Source organism: Hyposmocoma kahamanoa, unplaced genomic scaffold (assembly GCF_003589595.1).
Source record: "Hyposmocoma kahamanoa isolate Upper Pololo Valley unplaced genomic scaffold, ASM358959v1 78, whole genome shotgun sequence".
Taxonomy (NCBI): Eukaryota; Metazoa; Arthropoda; class Insecta; order Lepidoptera; family Cosmopterigidae; genus Hyposmocoma; species Hyposmocoma kahamanoa.
Window position 1 is genome coordinate 18,963,909 of NW_020653945.1, and position 26,164 is coordinate 18,990,072.

Consider the following 26,164-nt stretch of genomic DNA (forward strand, 5'->3'; position numbering starts at 1 on the left):
TATTTATAATACTAGTTTCGATAATATGACGACATCTCTCGATGGGTCTTGTAGAAAGCAAGGGACTAATCCAGGAGATCAAATTATCTTTATTGTGCTATATTGCAGCTTTACTGCTAGCCAATCGACATGCCAATAGTATTATACAGGTTTATGTAGCTTTACGATTTTATTTGTTCTTAACTCTACACACTCGGGCACATGCAGCAAATTGAGAATAAAAAGACTAATGTTAGTATTTAAATAAATAAAAATTAGGTCGATACCTCACACGTAAGTTGTTGTAAGTAAAAAAAATCCTTTTTTTGCTTTTTAACTTAAATATATTCTTTTTTATGTATATAGGTTCCATGTTTTAAATATATAAATATAGGTATAGGTATATATATATAGGTATATTTCAGTTGAAAAGCAATAAATTGTATTTTGACTTACAACAAATTAGGTGGAGGTATCAAGATATAAAGTAACAATTATATTAACATCTTTTAACATCAATTTACAACGGCCTTAGTCAATGTTTTATAGAAAAAAATCGAAATTATACAAAATGCATTTTTATTACATTTTGTGACACAGCTAAATATAGTGAATTAGTTGAAAATTTATAAGTTGTACTGGTTTAAAATCGATAAATTTGCAGGTGTGTGTAGTACAATGTTTATAATTTTTCCCTACAGATACACGCTCCACTAGAAGTATTACGAGACTACAGTGAGATTCTTAAACTTCGAATGCCAATGAAGGTACGTACGGTACAATATTTAACAAAAATAAAAATTTTTGAATTATTGTGGAGATGCTTGTTAATGGTAGGCAGTATCTTTACCGCTTCATAGTTCCGTAGAAAACGCCTTATAAAAAAAGTTCACATTTTTATTAATTTATCGCAAGAGGGATATTATTTGGGGCTTTTAAAGTTTTTACTACTTTTATTAAAAATTGGCGAAAGTTTATAATAAAATTTGTTTATAATTAAATTTTCCCCACGATTTTACTGTAAGTTTAAATTTTTTTTACTGTTACTGCCCATTTTTTTTGTCAAGCTTTTTTATGACAGAGTGGCACACTGGTTGGTAGTCATTTTACCGATTAAGCATAGTTAAAAATATATTTGTTTGGGTTTATTTTTTAATTTATTTTACCATCGAAGTCTTTATCGAAATGACAACGTCTGTTTTGTCTGGTTCTGCGACTAAATATCGCTTGTGTGATATGGCCCTTAGGTGCGACAATGTGTGGGCCGATAGAGCGGATCAAATGATTGTATCTCTTTCTACGCGCCAGCATTTAAGACCTACTACTCGTTTTATTTTTTTTAGAGCCTCTATATGTTAGAAAGTACACTATGTAGTCGTATATTGTCCACTAGGTTGACTAGAATCTTATATAATACAATCAAACTTCTCTTTCATTAACTAAAGAAGTGATAGAGAAGGGGTATACATTTTTGCAATGAGGCTCTGGTGTACCTGTAGTAACAATGTGTAACGTCTATAGGACTGCAGTAAGGTACGCAAAGGTGGAAGAACGAATGCCATACTGAATGCTGCCTTGTACATGTCGAAGGTATGCATATGAGTTGTGTCATTTGGGAGCATGCGCTTCGCTAACCAGCTTTACTGACATTGGTACAACACTGATGACGTCATTAATTTTCTGTATAGGTAACACGAGTCGTAAAAAGACTGAAAGTTGACAATTTTTTTTGAACCTTGATATATATATATCGTTGGCATTGATTGACTCTTGACGTCAATGTCAATATCCATATTTTCAGTTTTTGTTATATGGTATTATTACCGTCGTCTGTGTTGGACCTAAACATGATTAACGACTTTAACAGTGGATGTTCGTTTTATGATTATTGATTATACTTATTTCTTTATATATTTATTATTATTTCGATCTTTTTAAATATTGAATTGTATGTGAAATTAAGTTTCAGGTTTAATAGGCGAAATTAGTTTCTTATTAGCATATTTTTTTACTACCTCTCGGTGGGTCAGCGGCTAGAGCTATGGATGCTATTTTATTTTATTTATTTGGGAAACATACAGCATCATATAATACATTTTATTTTTAACCAACTTTAAAAAAAGGAGGAGGTTCTGAATTCGACTGTATGTTTTTTTAATGTATGTTACGCGATAACTCCGGTATTTGTAAACCGATTTTCATGATTCTTCGTTGGAAAGAGGGTACCTCCATAGTGATCCTATTTCATTTTGAAGAAAATCATCCATCTCTAAGGGTGGCTGATCACGTATGAACACATTTTTATAAATGGCGCCTAAATTTTACTTAAGGAGCAATTATTTTAATGGTTGGTTTTGCTATTTTTCAATTCAAGGCGTTTTTCTCTCTCAATATACTTTCGAGTAGTGAGAACCGATTTTTATTATCTCCTGTGTCAAGTCCTGTATAGTGGCGAACTAAACATCCCCATATTTCAATAAAACTTGGCAAATAGATGTAATTCCAGGTACTTTTGAGGTCGGTTTTTTTAGTACTCTGTACTGAGGTTATTGACACATATGAAACAATCACTAGCTAAAACAGTTTCCACTAATGTTTAAAATAAGTTACGTTGGATAGACAAATTTGTACATAGCTATAACCAAGTAACAACTATCATTATAATTACCACGAAGCATAGCTATTTTCCATTTCTCAATCATTCTTCTCAGGGGAATTTGTTTAGTAAAGTCAACATGATAATTTCCAGTGTTATTTGAAACTATGAAATAAATGCATATTTTAATTAAACCGTTGTACAAGTCTGTCTATGGTTCGCTTTGACACTTTTCAGTATTTAATGTCATTCCATCGGGCGTTTTAGAAAAATAAATAATATATGGAAACAGGTTATATTATGGTGATGGTATTTGCACGGCACACTAAAGCATCCGTTAGTGTATCTTAACATTTACTTATATTTACGTGTAATTGTACAATATTTAAATTAACAGGTTAGACGTACCGCAAGTCGTGGTCGTTTTGAGTTGAATTTACGAGTAATTGGTACACGCTCCTATGGTCTACTTGGAGTTTTATACAACAGTAACGATGGCCACGAGCGTAACAAGTAGTGGTACAGTACTAATTTTACTCATGAGAATTAAAATTGTAATTATTTCATTTACTTACCTATGAAGTAGAGAATCGACAACTTACATAAACATGCTGAAAATCAATTAGAAATTCATTTTTCATCTCACCAAACATTCCGTGCCCTTTTAACAAAATAGTTAGTATTTTCTTTTTATAATACTAAGTGACGAGACGAACAAGTCATGCGCCTGGTGGTAAGCGACACGCCTGTCTACAACAGTTGCAGTGCCACTCAGAGTTTTAAATCGTAAAAATCTTAGGGGCACTGCCACTACGCCCGTCACCCTGAGACATTAGTTGACAAGTTCCATGTGCCTGTTATTTCACCAGCACCCTTACCCTTCCAAACCGGAATGCTCACATTTCTGCTTGGCGGCAGAAATAGGTAAGGTGGCAATACTTCCCTGTAGTATGTAGACTATATGGGACCTTTAAATTTGTGACGTCAATAGCAAGTGTTGTATTTTTTTAAAACTCCTGCTCTTTTATTGGATAATGATGGTACAGTTAAATGGTGAAATTACAAGCACATGGAACTTGTCAATTTATGTCTCAGGGTTGCGGGCGTAGTGCTAGTGCCCTCAGACCTTTGCGATTTAAGGCCCTGAGCGGCACTGCAACTGTTATGGACTGGCGTGTCGCTTACCACCAGGCGCGCGACTTGTTCGTCCCGTCACTTGGTTTCATAAAAAAAATTAAATTTATATGGAAAATTTATTTCATTACTTACGGGGTAATATCATTATCAATTATTTAATAAACACAAAGCGAAAAACATTCAATATTAGTAATTTGTTGGAAAATGATGTTTACATGGAAAATTAATTTGATAACTTATGGGGTAATTTTGTAGATAAGTATCATTGAATAGTGTTAAGTCATCAATTAATTAATAAACAGAACAGTCAGAGTATTAGGTAGGGCAGGACTTGTGTATGTGTGCACCTATTTATACATGTGGTGTTTATACTACGTTAGGGAGACTTGGGTGTTATTAAAATTAAGCCAAGTTTCCTGCTTGTGGTTGCGAGATCTCATGTAGAGTCTTTTTAACTCCTCGTAATTACTCTGATACTTTGAAACTTGGCGATTACATATTATGTTTATGCCAAGTCTGAAAGGTGTCATACTTTGTCATTTAATATTTTTGTAAATACATAAAAAAACCAGACGCTAATCATGATAATTTCTCAGTATAAGTAGGTAGATTAGTAACTTAATAGATTCATAGTCATATAGGTGAGTAAATAATGTAACAAACTGATTGTATACACACATAAGTATATAAGTATTCGATGTTGTGGCCATTACGTGTTATTTGTTGTTTGTTTATTTTCTATTTTGTTGTTTGTTTATGACATTGATGCTAATATTCCTTACTTTTTTTGTTATAATACTAATGTGAACTAATACACATACTGGTACATTTAATGGATTACAAGTAAAATCATGCGATGTTCTTTAAAAAAGTACTTATTAAAGGTAAAACCTTTTATTTTGGGTGTAATTTGAAAGACAAAAATTAGACTGACCATTTTTTTTTTCATAATTTTTTTAAATTTCCTACTTATATTTGGCGTACTTATAGATTTCGTAAATTTTAATTGTAAGTGGTTTTTTATTTTAGTGAAGAATTTATTTTAATAAGTTTAACATTAATTGAATCCAAGTTTATTAACTTTTTAACGTTACACTGTTGCAATTTTTAAATATTCACCAAATTTGAAAATAAAAAATTATTTGTTTGTAATTTTTTTCATACGTTTGTTTAAATTTCTTACTAATTCAAGTTTATCGAGTGTCTCAATGTTGACTTTGCGTTCTTGTAAAATGCGTAAACTTTGGTTTACTAAAGTTTTTTATTCATTTTAGTTGGATATATCAATGTTAAACTGTCACAAATTCTAGACATAATAGCATTTGTTTAATTTTTTTTAATAAAAATGGAGACGGGCTTTATAAAGTCGACGTTAAAAGATGTTTATTAAAATGTTATTTTACGTGTAATTATTATTTATTTGATTACAAACGTTGCTATTTTATGTTCCTACTTTTTTATTCTATTAAATGTGCTGGTATGTTTAAGAATAACATTATAATTGTGTTTAGTAATAAGCCAGAAACTGTGTCACACTGTAATATAGTCAGTAGGGGATTTAAAAAGCGCGTGTTCTGGATGTTTGTGGTGTATACGAGCGGGTTGGCTTTCAGGCCGAGGATCGGTATTCGTTATAATTCAGGTCAAGTCATTTGGACCTTCAGAGCCATCATCCAAATTCCAATATGGTATCAAAAGGCCGGATTAACTGGTGAACACTTAAATAGGGACAATTGGGTCGAACCGCGCGAGCAAGGAGTAGGGGATTATATTTTGAATAAAAAATGAATGGAAAACCCAAGTAGTTAGTTCTGTATAACTAACCCTTTGTTAGTAATTGTACATGTATTCTACTTGTAATAAATGCAATTTACACAACAATGTGCGCTTTTGCATATTTCTTATAAGAAAAAATAAAAACAAAATAAGGAACTAACCACATTGATTAAAACTAGATTAAAAAAAACGCTCTGTCATCGTTTTATCAAATACATGTACAGTCAATAGCACATCAAGAGTGACTTTGGACCGTTCTTATCGCAAACGGCTTAAAGTTGAATTGAAATCTTAAGTATCATTTTTATGATATAAAAAAATTGCTCTTATATGCATTTCCTGTAATAAAATTTATGTATTTAAATCATAATATTCCTTATAAATCATAATATTCCTAATATAAAGTATATTAATTGTTTCAAATTTTACCTGTTCTCAAGGGCTAGCACGACAGCGCGCGACTAGCGCGAGACCTCTATGCGAAAACAGCAATATAGCAATATAGGTCTCGCGGTTTATGTCGCTCTCGCGCAAGTTTAGTAGCAGTAGAGCTCCTTGTGAAAGAGTTCGTCCAGGGAAGTATTGCCACCCTACTTATTTCTGCCGTCAAGTAGTAATGTCAGCATTACTGTGTTCCGGTTTTGAAGGGTAAGGGTGCTGGTGAAATTACAGGCACATGGAATTTGTCAATTTATGTGTCAGGGTGACTGGCGCAGTGGCAGTACCTATAAAATTTGCGATTTAAAGCTCTCAGTGGCACAGCAACTGTTATGGACAGGCGTGTAGCTTACCACCAGGCGCACTTCTTGTTCGTCTCGTCATTTAATATTATAACAAAATGTCGCACCTCGTCGTGCTGGCCCTGATGCTTTGACTGATATAATTTTTCCTTTCATTTTTGGTTTCTCTCTCGTCTGTTTCCTGACGTTTTACTTTGACATTGGCATAAAGTATTCTAATGCCATTAAATTGAGTAAAAGAAAAGATGAACCTTGACATGCTGTTGACCATAAACAAGGAAATCAGAAATCATTTCAAAAATAATCGAAGAATGCCCGACCTCTAAATACGCGTGCTATTATCAAAGTCATGAAATCTATCGAGTTCTTAGGTTTTCGCGATTGTTCCACAAAGGAAATGAAACTATTTTTCCGGATTTAAATCGCGTATATTTGTTTTTTCAAACAAACCGACGTTTCCGGCCCTTTACAGGCCCCATGGTCAACCGTGATCGGGCCCTTTACAGGTCTCATGGTCAGCCGTGATCGGGCCCTTTACAGGTCTCATGGTCAACCGTGATCGGGCCCTTTACAGGTCCCATGGTCAACCGTGATCGGACCCACAACGTCGGTTTGTTTGAAAAAACAAATATACGCGATTCAAATCCGGAAAAATAGTTTCATTTCCGAAATCTAATAAAAATAATGATTATTAATATAACTTTAAAATCTAGTTTACAGCTCTGAAGAATGTAGAAGAGAAGACAAATAGTTTGATGGATCAGATGGCCGCCTGTTGGGATCGGTTCATGTCCAAGATTGAAGTAGACACGAACTATTTTCCTGAGAGGAAGCATCGCCTTACTGCCATCTATTCAAAGGATAAGGAGTACTTGTGAGTCTTTGTCTTGTTAACCATGCTTTTTAAAGGACAATCAATTCCTTTGTCTGCGGTTATAGGGCAAACAAGTTTGGTGCCGGAAGCAGTCTTAGAACATTTTAGTACAATACACCGAGATTGACATGAAATGAGGTAACTAGAGTAACCACCTGCCCTTAGAATTACAAAAGTTCAGTGGGCGAGTACATTACTCGTAGAAGAGATAGTCGGATGGAGCCAAAGAGTTACTGAGTGGCGTTTGCGTATTGGAAGACCCGGCGTGACCAGGCCACCCAGATGGTGGACCGATGATCTGGTGATGGTTGCGGGAATCCGCTGATGGGTGAAGCCTATGTCAAACAGTGGACTTCTTTTTGCTGAAATAATGATGATGATCGCACATCGTAATATCACGGAAATATTTCATGAACTGATTTTTAACAAAGAAAAGTCGTACTCGAAACCGAACCGAAATGACATCACAGCCGTACGATTACTCGACCTTCTCAACCGGCAAAGGCTACAAACGTTATTCAGAACACAGTTATCGAATGAACGTTGCCGAACGTCGTATTGATTACAAAGCAAGAATGAAATATGGAAATCTCTTATTATTTTAAACAAAGTCTGGATTTTGTTCAATTTTATTAATTTATTTTAATGCCAGACTAATGCATTCCTACATTTTAGGCCTTTAAAGTCTTAAAAATAGATCCGAATCGGACGTTTAACTCGGAATGTTCTAAAAAGCTCGGAAAGCGCCCTTCGATTCGAGAACTATATCCAATCGAACGATTCGGTTAAAATATCGAAAAGTTCTGAATCGGGGCGCTGGTCCGGTACTGTGGCTGTGGAATTCCCCGAGATAGTAAGATATGAAGACGCGCGACCTGTTCTTTGGCTCATATCTTGTTAATACGTTACACAATTGACATAATTTTAATAGCAGTAAAGCTCCTTGTGAAAGAGTTCGTCCAGGGAAGTACTACCACTTTGCCTATTTATGTTGCCAAGCAGTAATGTGAGCATTACTGCGTTTTGGTTTTGTGGAGTAAGGGGCTGGCGAAATGTCTGTAGTACATGGGACCCTTCAAATTATGTCTCAAGGTGTCGGACTCATTGGCAGTGCCTTTCAGAGCTTTGAGATTTAAAGCTCCGAGCGGCATTGCAACTGTTATGGACAGGCGTGTCATTACCACCAGGTTCACGACTTGCTATCGTCCCATCACTTGGTATCACAAAAAATATGAACAAAGTTCATTATACTATGGTTACAATAATTCTCTTCGTATCTATTCGCGGCAAAGTAAATTAGCCTAAGACGTATAGATGATTAAAATTTATTATACAATGATATTTTTCCAGATTCGACACACAATCGGAATGCTTCTGGACACCGTCTATACGTTCACGCATCGTGCAATTCATATTGGACCGCAAAAAGTTCTCCGAGCACCCTACGGACGACTTCTGTTTCGGAATTTCACGACTCATCTCCAATAACACATATAGTGCCGCTTATCCGTTACATGATGTGAGTATTTTGAAAGTTCATTACTTGCACCAACCGACGGTCGACTTTGTATAGGCACTTCTGTGACTCATCTCCTGTAAGTAGGGTTTAGATCATAGTTTCCCAAAGTGCTCCCTGCCGCCCCCCAGTGGGCGCTGAAGAGTCCTAAGGGGCGTTGATCCTGTCTAGGAAGTGCTACCGCATTTTATAAAAAGACCTGAATTGTCAACATATATGTATAAATTACACTACATAATATTATGTAATTTTTTTCCGTGTCATTATTTTGTGTTAATATTAAAAATACGTGTTTTCAATTATTTTTTGGTGTTGAAATTTTTTTATCTTGCCTAAGCCAAAGAGTTTGGGAACCATTTTTTGTTGGCTTTGTGAACAAGCCATGATTTGTGGATTTAATGAATTCATTTGGTAGCTTGCTTTTACGGTGACGGAAAATATCGTTAGGGAATCTACATGTTTACAGAACCTTTTATAATATAATAAGGAGTATTTTGTTATGAATATGAGTGCCCTTAGTGACTCATTTGTTTTTATTGATAACGGGCTTGTACGTCATATCCGCTCAGCATTAAACAAGTGGGAAAGGGAGCGCAATATCGCTGTCTCACTACGATGACTGAATTTGCATCGGGTAAATAATCTATAATTTACTCATATCAAGACAATTGTGACAAAAAGCATAATAAATTAAATACAATTATCCAGCAGGAGGATGTAAATCAAACCCTTATATGATATTTATCTCATTATCTTTTAGTATTTACGAGGGCCGTTCAATATATTCTCAGTATCGTGGTGATTTAGTAATGATGAAGGTACTTAAATTATCTTAGCTCTCTGAGGGTTTGATTCAAAATTTCATTTAATTATCATCATCAGTATTGTAACTATCCTTGGTGAAAGACGACGAGAACGACTGACGCAACAATGTTGAGAAAAATCGAGTATCGCGCTATGATAAAATTCCTTACAAAACCAGGAAAATTTCAAAACAACGTTCATATAATTATTAATACAAATATCGAACACTCAGAAAAAATTCCTTCCATCCGGTCGGATTCGAACCGACGTCTTCTTGCATACCGTGTCAAACGCTATACCGACTAAGCCAGGGAATGAACCAACGGACCTCACGAATTTTTCTATGTGCTTGCGTCGTGTCTTTGTACTTGGTCTTTCAACGACTTTTTAGTCGTAGCGCCATCTATGAGAAATCTATGAAAGATTTATCACCCAGTTAGTACTTTTACAGCTACCAAGAAGTATGCGGTGTGCAAGAAGAGGTCGGTTTGAATCCGACCGGATCGAAGGAATTTTTTCTGAGTGTTCGATCTTTGTATTGATAATTATTACAAACTAGTGGAGTAATTTCACAAAAAAAATTGAATATCAATTCAATAAAAATTTAATTAACGTTCATATAATTTACAGGGTGATATTAAAACGCCAGGGTCAATGCGACACCTGTTGTACACGGAATGGGCGGACATCACCAAATGCCTCAAGTATCAACCTCTCGACTACGTCAAAGATTATTTCGGAGTTAAAATTGGTATGTTAATAAATTTAAAATTGGAAATTAAACCATTTTTTTTAGATCAAATCAAGTTACGGGGCGAACAAGTCGTGCGCCTGGTGGTGTGTGACACACCTACCCACGCAGTTGCAGTGCCGCTCAGAGTCTTAAATCGCGGACTTGAAAGGCACTTCCGTCATTTCATATCTTTAAAAAAACACGTATTTTTATTTCTTTTATTAAAAAAAACAACATTCGGACTCTTTACAGGTCACATGGTTAGGTCCGAAAAAAGTAGTTTAATTTCCAATGGATAGCAACCGCGAAAACCTAAAATACTTATGAATGTTCGTATAGTATGAATCATAATTAGACGTCCAAAATGTAAACAAAGAAATTTCACGGAATGTCATTGTGAAATTGTGAATGAAGGTGTGTGTGCTCAACCTTCTATTTTTAACGAAATTGGAGAAAGAGGAAGTTCTCATTTTCTACAATTTAAATTATCAATAAACAAAAACTTTAACCACAACACACAATAATTTGACAAACGCACTATGGAGACAAGAAAACATTCGAGTTTGAGAAACAAAGCACGAATGACATTTACATACACACGTTTATTACCGTCATAAATGGGGAATTACTATTTAAAATGTACTTTTTTACTCGGTTGTCTATTGTTTGCATTTTGGACATCTAATACTATAGCATAGTTTCTCAAATTGTACTTTACCATCCCCCCAGTAGGCGCTGAAGAGTTCTGGGGTTCTCGGAAGCAATTGGGGGGCGTTGATGCTGTCCAGGGGGTGCTACGGTATTTGAAAAAAAAAAAAAAAAAACCTTGAATTGTCTGTGTAAACTTACCTACACATTTATATATATATTTCCTTCTGATTTTTTAATGTTAAGTTCAATATAAAAAATATGTGTTGTTAATTATTTTTTGTGGTGGTATTTTTTTTCTTGCCTAAGTGGGAGGTGAGCCAAAAAGTTTGGGAACCTATGTACTATAGGGTCGGATTTTTATTTAGAGATCGCAAACAGACAGTTACTAATATGACTTTGAAAAATATAATTGCCATTATTATTGATACGAATATCGAACAAACACAAAGAATAATTTCTTCGATTCGACCGAACATGAATTTCCATCTTTCGCCTTACCGAGGCGACCGTTCTTACCAAATGAGCTACGGAGCGAATCTTATGAATTTCTCTATGAGCTTGTTGCAGATATTTGTATTGAGTTTTACTTATGAAAGTTTCTTCACTCAGTCAGGTACTTTTACATCGGCCAGAAAACTTACGGAGACGTTGCTATCTACATATATTAATGTCAATATTTATTTAATTGAATATTGGTGTTTTTACATGATATTCATATATTTTTTGTGAAGATACTCCACTACAGGCCTACCACTTAACTAAGTCGGTAAGAAGTCCAACCTGTATGTATATAATTATTTGATTTTCAGTCATACTGTCAATGTTAATATATCTGTCAAAATCATGATCAAAACGGATATAATTTTTTAAGTGAAATTGAATTGACTCTGTGAAATCTGACGATTAATTGGTTACAACACTATTAATTAAAAAAAAAATGTAAAACTGTTTGGAAGACGTTTCGGACTAAGTCACCATTGCATTTTTTTTGGAATTTGTGCGAAAATATTACTCGAAATATCATATCATATTTGTGTTATGTTTCTTTAAATGTATTTTTTTTTAAACCGGATAGGTTAATAACTAATTAAATTTTTATTGAATTGATATTCAATTTTTTTTTGTGAAACTACTCCACTAGTTTGTTATAATTATTAATACAAAGATTTTTCATAGATGGCGCTACGACTAAAAAGTCGTTGAAAAACCAAATACAAAGACACGACGCAAGCACATAGAAAAATTCGTGAGGTCCGTTGGTTCGTTCCGTGGCTTAGTTGGTATAGCGTCTGGCACGGTATGCAAGAAGACGTCGGTTCGAATCCGACCGGATCGAAGGAATTTTTTCTGAATGTTCTATCTTTGTATTAATAATTATAACAAGTTAATAATTGTTTGTTTACTGTTTCGTTGATTGCATTCAAAGTTACATACTATCGTTTTCCTTAGCTATCAAATTGGGCCTCTCACATTGTGACGACTATGGCCTTATTCAGTGCGGCGGCGGGCGCCGGTGCGTGTAAATCAAATGTACGTAGGCGCTCCTTGCGTCGTGCAAGGGCAACTGATAAAATTCCGACCACAGCCGAAACACGAAGATTGCCGAAAGATAAAGAAAAAGTCTAATAGTAGGTTTTGTGTAACTTAAGCGATGTTAGATGTTTCTCTTATTTTCATTGCACTCTTGACAGAGCGATCGTGGTCATCATGGAGTATGTTTGGTAGGGGCTGATGTGGCTCGCTTCACGATATTTGGCCGTCTCTCTCTATTACTGAACTCTTATATAGTTGGTCCATCGCGTGGGCGACCCTCCGCGCAGTCTAGTGCCCTCTACCCTGCCCTTCACGACAAAACGCTCCATAGAGTCAAATTTCCGTCTTGAGACGTGCCGGAAGAACATCAGGATTCGAGTTAGCACCACATTAGACTGACGCTGCTTGATACCGAGGTCTTGAAGTATGGAGACGTTTGAAGAGTTATGTTACGTTATCAAAATACTCCTAGCTCTTGTTTGTACTTTTTTGAATACGTCTCTCGCCTTATTCATTCGCTTTGCGGTTATTCGAGCTATATATGTACCGTTATGTAGTACTGTATAGTGATGTTTGCACGTTGCTCCAGGCCTTTGGAAACTTTCATGTATGCTTTGGTTACTTTCAGGCTTGTATTTTGCATGGCTGGGTTTCTACACGCACATGCTGATTCCTGCCTCGATAGTGGGCCTCATTTGTGTCATTTACGCCGCTGCAACTATATATAATCATCCTCCGAGGTAATTTACAACGATTTATTAAATATTAGTAAGAATATTTTATATTGACATTAGGGGTAATATATACGCTTTCGTAATAAGATTCTGGTTGATATTCAAAATTTGCCATTTACGAGGTTTACAACTGTAGTGAAACAAAAACTTTACACTAAAGGTTACAGCTTCTGCGTATTTTGATAACAAAAATCCGTGGTAGGGGTCCGTTTATCTGTTGCAGGTTGTTTCGATCTATGATATTTCATGTTTATTAACAGAAAGCAACCCCTACAGACTTTCATTCTTCTCGGGGAACTTGCTTTACGAATGAGTAGTAGAGTTTAATTAATGTGACAATTTGAAGTGTGACGTGCTTACTATGAAATAAATGTATAATTAGAAGATTAATTTCCTTCGTCACCGTGGGTTTGTGATATCGGAGTCAGAAATGTGAGTGAGTGTGAAATGATAAAAAAATGACAGTACTTAAGTTATACTGAATACGTTGGTTATTTTATTTATTTTATTATATTATTTTTAAATTACGTATTTTGAAATACGAACAATTTGAATTAATAAAAAATATTGGAAATGACTCTATTTTTTCGGATATAAATAAATCGTCTATTTGTTTTTTCAAACAAATCAACATTTCGGGATTTTACATAGTGCCCAAAACATTAGTTTGTTTGAAAAAAACAAAAAAAAATGTTTTTATAAAATACTCATATAAATTTTTAATATTTTGTCATAACAACTTTTAACATTTATAGAAGTACTGTTTATAACACACAAGGCTCTTCAACTCTAAAAGAAATGTATGTTCGGTTTTTTTATCACGGTTTTAGAAATGCAAGTTTTATTATACCACTCACTGTGGTTTAAGTATATATTTAAATAACACTGATCTCATTTTAGCAACCAAATCTGCAATTACAACTCGACGATAAAGATGTGTCCGCTGTGCGATCACTTTTGCGAGTTTTGGGACTTAAAGGACACATGCGTCCAATCACGCATCACGTATCTCTTCGACAACTCTACCACTGTGTTCTTTGCTGTTTTCATGAGTTTGTGGGGTAAGTAAGACTCGATAAGGTGTAAATTAAATAATCGGTAATATAATACGAGTTTAAAAGAACTTATAGTCTATCTTTTTTAAAGTTAAATGACATTTGCAGGGTTGCCATTTTTCGCAAAAATTTAAATAGTCATGTGGTTGTTGTCGACTATTTTATTGATAGATTGTGAAAGTAGATAAAATTTTGCCAAATATGTCTGGATTGTGAATGATCGAACTTTCTAATGATTACTAACTGCTTCCGTGGCCGAACAGGTGCCATGCTGGACTGCCACGCAGAGGTCTCGGGTTCGATTCCCGGGAGGGAGAAATATTTGTATGACCTACATTTATTTCTTCCGTGACTTTGGGTGTAATTTATGGTTGTCTATTATTGTATTGTTGTTATTGGGTGTAATTTATGTGTGCCCATGGCACCCGCGACACAGAGTTTCCCTAGTGCGGGGCTATGAGTGTGTGCGTTAATTTATTATTTATCTCTATGGCGGTGGAGGCCTGGTGACCTAAAACACAGGGTATCCTAGTTTAGGCACCAGTCTCCACAAATTGCTATTTCATAAGATCAAATTTGTACGTTGGTTATATTTAAGTTTTGTGGAGGAAATAAAGAAATTTATTATTATTATTATTATTATTATTATTATTATTATTATCTCTGCATTAATGTTCTGTATGTGCCATTAATTGTTTTTTATTATTTGCACTCGCGTACTATCTAATATGCTGCAAATATGTCTAACGACCGTCTAAATCTTAAGACATGTCAGAGTATTGTCTTGGTGCATGATTTGATGCAGGACTTGTCGAATTAAATTGAAATTATTTATTCGCCAAGACAATACAGTATTTTGCTTATAGGTAAATAAAATTACAGGAATTACGATTTTATATACAGGTATACAGAATGGTAATACAGAGTGCTTGGCATCACGATTTAATAAAGAAAATGAATATTCTGTTATATTAGAATACATAAATTCATTGATTTCGTGAAAAGGATGATTATTCAAACTAAAGTTTTAGTTTTTTTTTGAATGCAGCTATTTCAAAGTCAAATACACTAAATGGTGGTTTATTATCAATATATATTTTTTTTTATATTTATGCATTGTTTTGAGGTTTTTATTAATCTGATTTCATTTGTTACTAGTTTATGTTTATTTCTAGTGTTATGTACAGGATGACTGGTTGAACAAGATAAATATTTAAAGAGGCCAATGTGTAGCTGATACCCATACCGAATATGTAAAAAAATGCTATCTTATTTTTAAATATTTTTCTCTAATGAAAATGCTGCCTCTACCATTTTATAATAATCTGCTCAAGATCAAACATGCAGGTAGTGCCCGCTACCTTTACCGGCCTCTGCGCACGTTGAATGAAAGGAAAATTGAATTATTTTTAATAGTACTCTTTAGGTAGGAAGGCTTGACACGCGGGAGTTCAATTTTCTACCGCTCAGCTGTTCTGTTTCATAGAGTCGTCCAAATAAATAGTGTGTTATTATTTGTAAAATGGCACGAAATTTTTTATTTATTTTTGATTTCTTTTTTATAATACCAAGTGACGGGACCAGTGGCGGATTTGCCTTAAGGCCCAGTAGGCCCGGGCCTAGGGCAGCTAGATTTTAGGGGCGGCCAATCGTGACAAAAAATTCACTGAGATGATAACAGAAATAACTCAAACTACCTAAATATTCTAAAGGCATCGTATAACAATAATCTTCCTAAACCACTTTCGTACATTGTATGTATAAAGTATAGATATGTTACCTATCTATACCTAATGTAATGTACAATCACTACATCGCTGCGTATTGTCACTGTCCGTCTGTCTGATGGGGATAAACTCAAAAACTACTGAACGGATTTTCATGCGGTTTCCACCAATAGACATTTCATGAGGAAGATTTAGGTGTATAATTTATGGAGGTTTTTTGTAAGTTGGCTGAAATATGACCATAAATGTTGAAGATGTCGGAAAATGTCATGCCGGCTGGGCGTTTTGCTGGCGTGCGCCCTATAAACTAACAGAGATATATCAAATCGATGTTCTAAAACCTAAACCTATTATAGTTAACCAAATTTCTGAATCGATTTCGATATAAGTTGGTAATAAAGTAAATTCATTATGTAGTCTACCAGTATATGATGACTGCTGAGAAAGGGGAGGCTTGTACAGACTAGTGTACAGTCTGCCTCCGTGGCCGAACGGTTACCATGCCGGACTGTCACGCAGAGGTCCCAGATTTCCCTAGTGCGGGGCTATGTTGAGTGTGTGCGTTATTTATTTATTTATATTTATTGCCTGGGGCCCAGAGCGGCCAAGACTGCAAACCCGCCACCGGACGGGACGAACAAGTCGTGCTAGGCGGTCGTAACTTTAAATCGCACAGATCTTAGGGGCACTGCCACTGCGCCTGTCACCCTGAGACATAAGCTGACAAGTCCCCATGTACCTGTAATTTCACTAGTGCATGTATTTCCTAATTCCATAACACGTGTGCTTTAATTACTTTGGGGTCAGGGCAACGTATGTGATGTTGTCTAATATTTATTGACTTATTTATTATTTATGTCTAATCTCTTCGTTATATAATTTTTTGTTTTGTGTATCTCTAATAGTGATCTGTATATATAAAATGAAACTACAGACTTTATTGTATATTAAAATTATCCCGCGATAATTCATGTTGCTCGCTTTTGCAAGACCTTGTGTTGAATTTAAGTGGAAAAAAAGTCGGAAGTCGATCAGTGTGCAATGGTAGACAATCCATAATATATTATGTAACGTTATGCACGCTTTTAACGATTATTATTCATTTTTCTAGCTGCGTGTTTCTTAGAGATGTGGAAGCGCTACTCAGCGGAGATGACGCACCGCTGGGACTTAACTGGCTTCGACGTTTACGAGGAACATCCCCGTCCGCAGTATTTGGCTAGGCTAGCACATGTTAAACGAACACAGGTGAATGAATATATTGCTTTCATGGGTTCATTCTAGTCATAAATAAACAAGATAAGGGAAGTAATATTCTTACAATGGCGTCACAGTTCTTATAATTTATAATACATTTTTATAAATAACAAAAATAAACGGGTTGTTTTTCACAGCCGTCTTTGCAGTCACAAATTAAGAGGCACTATATACGCTCCTGTAATAATATTCCTGCGTACTTGCATAACTTTATATTCATGGGCGTGATCTTATGAGCTTAGTCACGTTGTTTTTAACTTTAAAATGTTTATTTTAAAATATCATATTTAAAAAAAACATTGTAAATGATAAATATCTATTTACATAAACCAACCCCTACAGTTACAACTCGTTCGTGTCAGGAGAATCTGCCTTACGAATGAATGGTAGTATTTAATGAATTTGAGGATGACAGATGGAATTTGGAATTTGTTCACTTCGAATTTTGAAATCTCGAATTTGAAAATGTCTAGAATTTTTTACTCTGTAACTTTTAGATATCTGTGATGTTTTTGTTCTATTCCATAAAAATCAATATAATCGTGGATCCTTGTTTGAACGAGAAATAAAAAAAAATCTTAAATCTTTATGTGATTCATCGATTGTAGTAGATACATTTTATAAAAACATTGTCATCAATTAAAAATAAAAATAAACCTAAAATGACAAATAAACAATACTCAATAAACAATACAATAAAATACCACAACCTGTTAAATGAAATTTTCCTACAAACTGTTATCTTTAACAGTGCCTTTAGATTTACTCGATTTTTTGATAATCGAACCGTGTGATCAAACAAAACGAGTACATATGATCGACATCGTAATTTTTATGAGCTACAAGCAAAAGCTTGTTTTAACTAATGCGAATATTGTAGATACTTTTATAGTAATTAATTATTTAATCGGCGGTTTTAGCCACTCCAAGTCACTTCCTGCATCTATATGTAGACATTTATCTACTCATTTGGAACACTCTATTCCGACCATTGGTGTTCAGACAAAATCGAGTAAATGTGTAAGCAACAGATGATTGACAGCATATATTTTGTTGATCGACACTGTAAATTGTATTAGGCATAGGTGCTTACAAATTTGTTTGATTTTTAACGTTGATATTTATCGATGGCTAATAAGGAATAGGAGCGATCGTTACAAATCGAGCCAATCTGTTGGCCCCTTAAGACTTATTATCGGGCGGCGTCGTGGTGAATGTTCACCGACCCTATGGCGCCGACTCAACCGGCGAGGGGTAAACTCGGGGGGCTTTTAGTGGGGTAGGAGGGAGAGTCCCCACACAACCCCTGAGTCTCCCTTGGGTTTGGGGGCGCTTAAACTTTGTGGTTAGGTGATTATCACACTGCCCCACACCACGCAGCAGAGTGCGCGAGACGACGCGTGTGTTGTACGGTGCGTGTTTTTTATACAAACTGTACCTAATACTTCGGTACAACGTTAAAAAACGCAGCGCCGCATACCGTTGCGTGGCGACAGCAGTGTGATAATCGCTTTATTCACTGAATTATACACGATTCTTGAATCCGTGACCATATAAAGCCGGATTTACATTTGTCTGACGTGTCGTGTTGTGACGTGTCAGAACGGCAGATTGCGACACACTAATGGAAATTTAACCATATTAAATGTATGAAACCGATACCGTTCTGATCCGTCACGACACGACACGCTAGACAAATGTAAATCCGGCTTTATAACGTTGTTACCGGTATGAAATATCGGAAGAACAATCACTGATACACACAATAACTGATGATTATCGTCTTATTTTATTTATTACGTGTTTTTTTCTAGCTCAACGTGGTTACGGGAGAACGCGAGCCTATGGTACCGTTTTGGCGAATGCGACTCCCAGCTGCCCTCATGTCGTTCAGCGTGGTCTCCTTACTCGTTCTCCTCGCGTTAGCCTCGGTGCTGGGTGTAGTATTGTACAGAACTTCGCTCTTGGGAGCTCAAATACTGCGACAAAACGAAAACAAGCTGATTACTACTTATCCTATCTTGTTTACATCCATCACCGCTGCCTGTATCAACTTGGTGTTCATTTGTATATTTAATTATGTAAGTATTTAAACATCAACTCGCACTGCAAGTAAAATAACGAAAGTTGTCCTTTTAGTTTGCCTTTGACGTTTCAATGACAGCTCTCTACTAGAAAGTTCAATCATGTTCTAATAGGTGGCTCCTTAAAATACTACATTAATTTTTGTTTGGAAAATCAATGAGAACTAAATCGAAGAAAATAACCAACAAAAAACAACGTCATATACTCTAAAAAGCAAGACCTCGACTTCATGAAGTCGGTTCCGACTTTTTTAATGTAATATCAAGTGACGGGACGAACAAGTCGTGCGCCTGATAGTAAGCTACACGCCTAGCGCCTGTACATAACAGTTGCAGTGCCACTCTGAGCTTCAAATCACAAAGATCTGAAGAGCACTGCCACTGCTCCAGTCACCCTGAGACATAAGTTGACAAGTCTCATGTGCCTGTAATTTTACGAACAAGCACCCTTAAGGCCCATTTAGATGGTGAGAGTTTCTCGCACGCTTCGTGACGAAAACTCGTAGGCGATTATCGTAAGCAATAATCGCCATAAGATTATCGTATCATAATGTTTACATTCTGGCAAGAACTAAAATTCGCCTACCATTATGTCATACGAGATTCGCAAGCAACTTAATCACCTCCTCGACTGTTTACACAGAGAAATATGTAGTAAGGAGATTCTTGCTTACGAGTTTTCGACTTGTCTAACTACGATCTCGTATGACATTTTTTCAAGTTCATACGATTATCGTACAAATCGGTTCGAATCGTTTTGAGTGCGAGAATCGCCATTCGAGTTCAGTGATTATTGCGGTATTGACTATGGACATATCGAAATGACGCAAAAATCATTCAAATTTGGAACTGCTGATAATATTAAGTTCATTGCATTGTAGAGAAATATACATTTATTTATTTTTTTCAAATTTTATAATATTTCTTAATCTAAATTTTTTTTTCGTTTTCGTTTCATTAATTCTTGTTTTAGAAAAGCAGTGATAATCAAAACACCCTCGCGCACTGCACTCGTGGTAGAAACGGCAGGCACAGAAACTCGAAGTACGATTTTTGCTTTCGAGTTCTGTTTACACGGAGACGTTCAATATTGAAAGTAGAGGCGATTATCGCTCACGTGGACGGTGGATAATCGCAAATGTTTAGACGAGGAAAGTTTTTTATATTCTTTCGATAATCGTGTCTTCGAAACGATATACTCTCTCCATCTAAATGGGCCTTTACCCTTCTAAACCGGTACGCAGTAATGCTAACATTACTGCTTGGCGGCAGAAACAAGTAAGGTGGCAGTACTTCCTTGGACAAACTCTTTCACAAGGAGCTCTACTGCTCTACTGTGCTACGGCATGCTGTTAATGCATAAGTAGTTATCCGAGACCTCGACTGCATGATCAACTTCATAATTTAATTGCATGAAGTTGATTACGACTTACGACTTCACGTATTAACTGCAAACATGCAATCAATCTGTTAGCAGCCTTAGTGTCGAGATCTCGGTCATAAAATGAATATATATATATAACTTCCTATGGTCCGATCGACTTGAAATTTGGAATACGATGGAAATCCGATGACATTACAATAATATGGTAGCCTTGATCTGTTGCTACAATCAGAAAAGTCTTTAGACGACCCAACTTCTCAATCACCAACAATATTTTTTTGGAATAGCCAACTTGAAATATTATTTTTACTTTAATGCAAATGTTACATTGATATTTTTAGTTAAAAACTGGGCTTCGTCAATAGGTACTAATATGTATTCGTATATAAAAAAACGGATTTGAAAGAGATTTTTAACCTAAAAAGTAATCTAACCTAAAATAAAATCCCGCCCCTTACCGTGCCCGGCTCAAAAGTTCCCATTATACTGGCAGCATTGCCTCGCTGAACGGCAATGGACACCTGCTGAACCAACCACGACCCAGAGCAGTGATCTCTGCTCCTGCCCCTGAGTCGGCGACCCAACTCTTTAAACAAGTCCCGAGTTGCCGAACCCTAGGGGTCCGCCGTCTCGACCGCGACCTGTACGAAGTCGTACATCGGCTCCAAGGCAGCCTCCTGTATTACTTACAATAGAACTATCCTGCTTGGGCTTATTACATTGATCTCATTGTTAGCTTACAGATGGTGACTTTGTTGACTTTTTATAGTACAATATTTTGCATCGGGTATTTTAAGCGTTATTTCGAAGACCTCTTATACCACATGTTATTGATTTTATGGATCACTTGGTTTATGTTTTAATTTATCGATATTCATTATAAGTTTATATGCGTTTTTCAATTTTCTCAACAAAGTTTTCTCTTTACAGATCTATCAATACCTCGCCGAATGGCTAACGGAGAAAGAGCTCCTCCGCACACAAACGGAATTCGATGATTCTTTAACTTTGAAAATATATTTGCTGCAATTCGTCAACTACTACGCGTCGATATTTTACATCGCCTTCTTTAAAGGCAAGTTTGTGGGGAGGCCTGGAGACTATGTTAAGCTATTTGGACATCGGCAAGAAGAGGTGAGACTTATTTTTATTACAGAAAACGTAATAGAATAGAACCATTTATTACAACTTCACAACAAAACTACACAGTAAGAAAGATTAAAAAAAGATAAAGCTAAATTAAAACAAAAAACAGTATAGAGTACTAAAAAACCGACTTCAAAAGTCATTCATCCCCTAGTTTACCACCCTTAGAGGTGGAATATTTTTTTCAAATTTAAATGGGACTACTGCTGAGGTACCCTCTTTCCAACAAAACAATAATCATCCAAGTCAGTTCACGTGTTATCGCGTAACATACATTAAAAAAACCAGTAGAATTGCGAACCTCCTCCTTTTTTGAAGTCGGTTAAAAATAAAATAGATTAACAAAAAGAATAAAATAAAATAAAATAATTATAGGTAATAACAACAAAGCAATCATTAAATAGTCAACACAATTAAAGTAGATGTCATGTGTGCGGCTGCGTCGTATATAAAAGGATCAACTCAGCAATTGGCCGCAGCTACTGGTGGTGCCATATAATAATAATAATCAACTCTACTCAACATAGCCCCGCACTAGGGAAATCCTGTGTCGCGGATGCCATGGACACACATAGACAACCACAAATTACACTCAAACTCACGGGAGAAATAAATGTAGGCCATACAAATATTCCCGACTGGGGAATCGAACCTGGGACCTCTGCGTGGCAGACCGGCATGGTAACCGTTCGTCTACTGAGGCAGTTATGCGCGCATCAACATGTTAAGAGGAGCGCCGCTCACGCGCGCAACACGGGTCATTTGATTGATAATGTGGTGGACATATTTACGTGTCCTCTGAGTGAATTCACAAAGGTTTGGCTTTTTTATTTGTCATAAGTCATAGATCAATAAAGTATGTATTTGTAAATATTAATTAAATTGTCTAGAATACCGCATTGGGCAATAATCTGTAATGATAGTTTAAGTATGGCTTAAATAAAATTACTTTCCTTTACAAAACACAGGTTACAAGTTAATAATATTTGGTAACATTACTTATATAAATCAGGCAATTGTGACCCATAAGTGACATTCCTTAAAGACTAACTACATATAATATAATATAAAAAGTAAGTGACTGGTTTACACGAATTGCACTTGTTGGCGACGTATATCGCAGTAAGGTGTCAGGTGAGCGACCTCGGAATCACCGATATGCGACACCTCGGCCTTTGGTTAAAACTCCTTCCGTGTGTTCTATTCTTAGTGCCGTACAACTTACCCCGGAAGCCCATCACTCTGTGGTACCATCCACCAGTGCACAGTACAGTACAGTTTTTAAAGCAGTAGCTAGTGAAAGAATTCATCCAGGGAAGTACTACCACCTTACCTATTTCTGCCGCCAAGCAGTAATGTGAGCATTATTACGTTCCAGTTTAGAAGGGTAAAGGTGCTGGAGAAATTACAGGCACATGTGACTTATCAACTTATGTTTCGGGGTGATCTTTGCGATTTAAAGCCCTTCTGAGTGGCACTCGATGTATTTTTTTCCCTTGTAAGGCCTGCATTATAAAATATACTTTTTAACTGCCTCAGTGGCCGAACGGTTACCATGCTGGATTGCCATGCAGGATTGCCATGCAGAGAGGTCCCGGGTTCGATTCCCGGGTCAGGAAATATTTGTATGCCCTACATTTATTTGTCTCGAGAGTTTGGGTGTAATTTGTGGTTGTCTACCTATGTGTGTGTCCATGGCACTCGCGTTACAGGGCTTCCCTAGTGCGGGGATATGAGTGTCTGCGTTGTTGTTGTTGTTGTCATATGTACTCGCACTAGCTGATTAGTTGTATAATTGTTTATTCATTTTCATCGTCGTTTTAATGTAATATTAGTGTTCCTGTAGCTCATAAATTTACTTAGTATTATGGTGAATGTACGTACATAATGTATGTATGTACACAAGTACATCTGAAATTGGCTCGTGTATCAGAATTCTGGTCATAATTAGTTAAATATATGTAAATGTTTTAATACACATGCTGTTGGTGTTCCTATTATGAATAAATGGATACATCACTGAAGAACAAACTAAAGTACATTGACTCAAATAAATTGTTACGTGTGTATAATCAATTAGGACATATCTGTAGCTGAGAGAGATGAAGAACTTTAAGTCCCAAATACAAATTTTTGCTACAGAGCGTTGTAAAGATAATGAGGCGTTTAATTAGGCATTTAAATCTAATGTCAAACAAAATATGTAAATAGAAACGAAGGACGATAGAACTTATCGTTGCGTAGTTTTAACATTCTAAAGCGATGTTTGTAAAAATATATAAATTCCAAAATATGAACTTAAAGTCTTTTACTTTTCACATACGGATATATTATTTGGTATACCGTACTTTGCATTCAAACAATCTATCTCCACCCGTTGGTTATGAACCGGTTCCTGGAAGGAAAGCTTATTTATTTGCGGTTTTGTGTCTTTGTTTCATAAGAGAACGATACGCAATAATAGAACGAGTTGATGCCACTTTTTATATGGCACATAGTAATAATGTAATGTATTATAATCTTGTGGCTCTGCATCTCACGAAGTTCCACGACTTCCAGTGTGCACCCGGAGGGTGTCTTCTGGAGTTGTCCATTCAGTTGGCGATCATAATGATCGGTAAGCAGTTCATCAACACCATCGTCGAAATGATGATGCCTTACTTGCTCAAGTGGTGGAATATCATCCGCACTATTGGACGGAAGAAGCGGTGAGTTTAAACCGAGCAATTGAAAGTGAAGACGGTGGAGTGTGTGAACCAATTTAAGCTTTCCTATTTTTTTCCAGGATGAAAAACTCTAGTCAATGGGTTCAAGACTTTAAGCTAGTTGATTTTGGCCAAATGGGATTGTTTCCTGAATATTTAGAAATGGGTAAGCTATAATGTTTACATTCTTGTGAGTCACCAGACTTATTAACGTTGAAATGGTTTGAGCCGGTTAGAAAAAGCTATGTCCATATAGTAAGAGCGAAAAAGACGTTGAGCGTTTACTTCCGCTTGGACCGCCCGCGTCTCCGACTTTTATATATGTGTATATCATCATGTACGTCTCAGCAGTCATTTGAAAAATGTATATCGTATAATATACATGTTCTATTTAGTTCAGTTGATAAAAAAAATCATTGGTATAATAATAAGTAAAGTACCTATTGAATACAGCGGCTTTCTTGTAAAATTACGTTAAGGTAACTTTTTGTTTTTTTTTTCTATCCTAAAAATTTTTAGGAATCATGTTTTCACACTGTATAGTGTATATGTACATCCTCAATTTTACTATATATTTTTTACAAAGTGATTAAATCAACACTTTCACTGTTATGCAGAATCAATGAAAGCAATTTGAGGTAGAATAGATACTTAAGAATTGTTTTTTTCTGAAAAAAAAAAAAAAAAAAAAAACTGACAAATTACCTCCATTTGAAATTTGTGATTGCGAGTTTTCATGCACTACGACCTAGGACGAATAAACCACGACTCATCAATTTTTTTTTCCTAGTTCTCCAGTACGGGTTCGTAACAATATTCGTGGCAGCGTTTCCGTTGGCCCCTCTCTTTGCACTGATAAACAACGTGTTGGAAATGCGTTTAGACGCCAAGAAGTTCCTTCGTTGCTACCGGCGGCCCGTACCGCAACGCGTCAGCGATATCGGCGTATGGTACCGCATTCTTGACTCTATTGGGAAACTCAGCATCATTACCAACGTAAGTATTATGCAGGGAAATGAAATCTCGAAATGAAAAATAAATCGCGTATATTATAAGCCTATAATTTTTTTTTCAAAAATTTCCCATGACCTTGAGTTCTACTTTTTTTGTCGTACCAAGCGACAGGACGAACAAGTCTCAAGTCAGTGAAGCTTTACGCGGCTAGCCACTTACATTTTTAATAACTATAGTCGAGATTATAATTAGTAGTAGTGGGTTGCTAATTTTTGGTTAAATAAAAATATTGTTGTCTTAAAGAAGCTACTTCACTGAGTCAGCCAATAGAGCGTTGAGGTAAATTAATTAAAATATACAGGGGTTATTTGTAAAATACTAATAACCCCCCAGGACTATGATATTAACACCATGAACAACAACTTTGTTCCATGACTTACTGATTTATCAGTTTCAGTCAGAGTATTGTTACTTTCGTACAAAATAAAAATAAATAGATCGCTATAAACTTTGATAATTCTGTGCGATAACAAAAGAAAGCGCTGACGTAAATACCATTCGAAGTAAAATGCAGGAGCTGTAGTGGGGGTCGTTGGTGAGGATCCTTGCACATCAAAACCTTAAAAGTATATTTTTCGTAAATTTATTATGCTTAGTAGTAGAAAAGTAATGCAACTTTTGTTCCATAACTTTTCACAAAGCATAGTAAATTTACGTCTTTCCAATGACGATAATTATATCTATTATTATCAATAAAATATATTTTTTATAATTTGTAA

General features: G+C 35.8%; 1 protein-coding gene across 8 annotated transcripts in view; it reads left to right on the plus strand.

The window, feature by feature from the left end:
* The window catches only part of LOC113232821 (anoctamin-1-like), a 55,115-nt gene that overhangs the window by 17,592 nt on the left and 11,359 nt on the right, over positions 1-26,164 (plus strand). For 7 of the 8 annotated variants that reach the window (XM_026467646.1, XM_026467648.1, XM_026467650.1 and 4 more), the window contains 13 exons: positions 681-746; positions 1,501-1,569; positions 6,942-7,102; positions 8,453-8,621; positions 10,053-10,173; positions 12,968-13,079; positions 13,974-14,134; positions 16,967-17,103; positions 18,927-19,193; positions 21,511-21,714; positions 24,286-24,434; positions 24,512-24,597; positions 25,222-25,427. In XM_026467646.1, coding sequence (XP_026323431.1) covers positions 681-746; positions 1,501-1,569; positions 6,942-7,102; positions 8,453-8,621; positions 10,053-10,173; positions 12,968-13,079; positions 13,974-14,134; positions 16,967-17,103; positions 18,927-19,193; positions 21,511-21,714; positions 24,286-24,434; positions 24,512-24,597; positions 25,222-25,427 — 1,908 coding nt within the window. The remainder of the gene's footprint in view (positions 1-680; positions 747-1,500; positions 1,570-6,941; positions 7,103-8,452; positions 8,622-10,052; positions 10,174-12,967; positions 13,080-13,973; positions 14,135-16,966; positions 17,104-18,926; positions 19,194-21,510; positions 21,715-24,285; positions 24,435-24,511; positions 24,598-25,221; positions 25,428-26,164) is intronic. The other variant, XM_026467649.1, reaches the window with a different exon arrangement.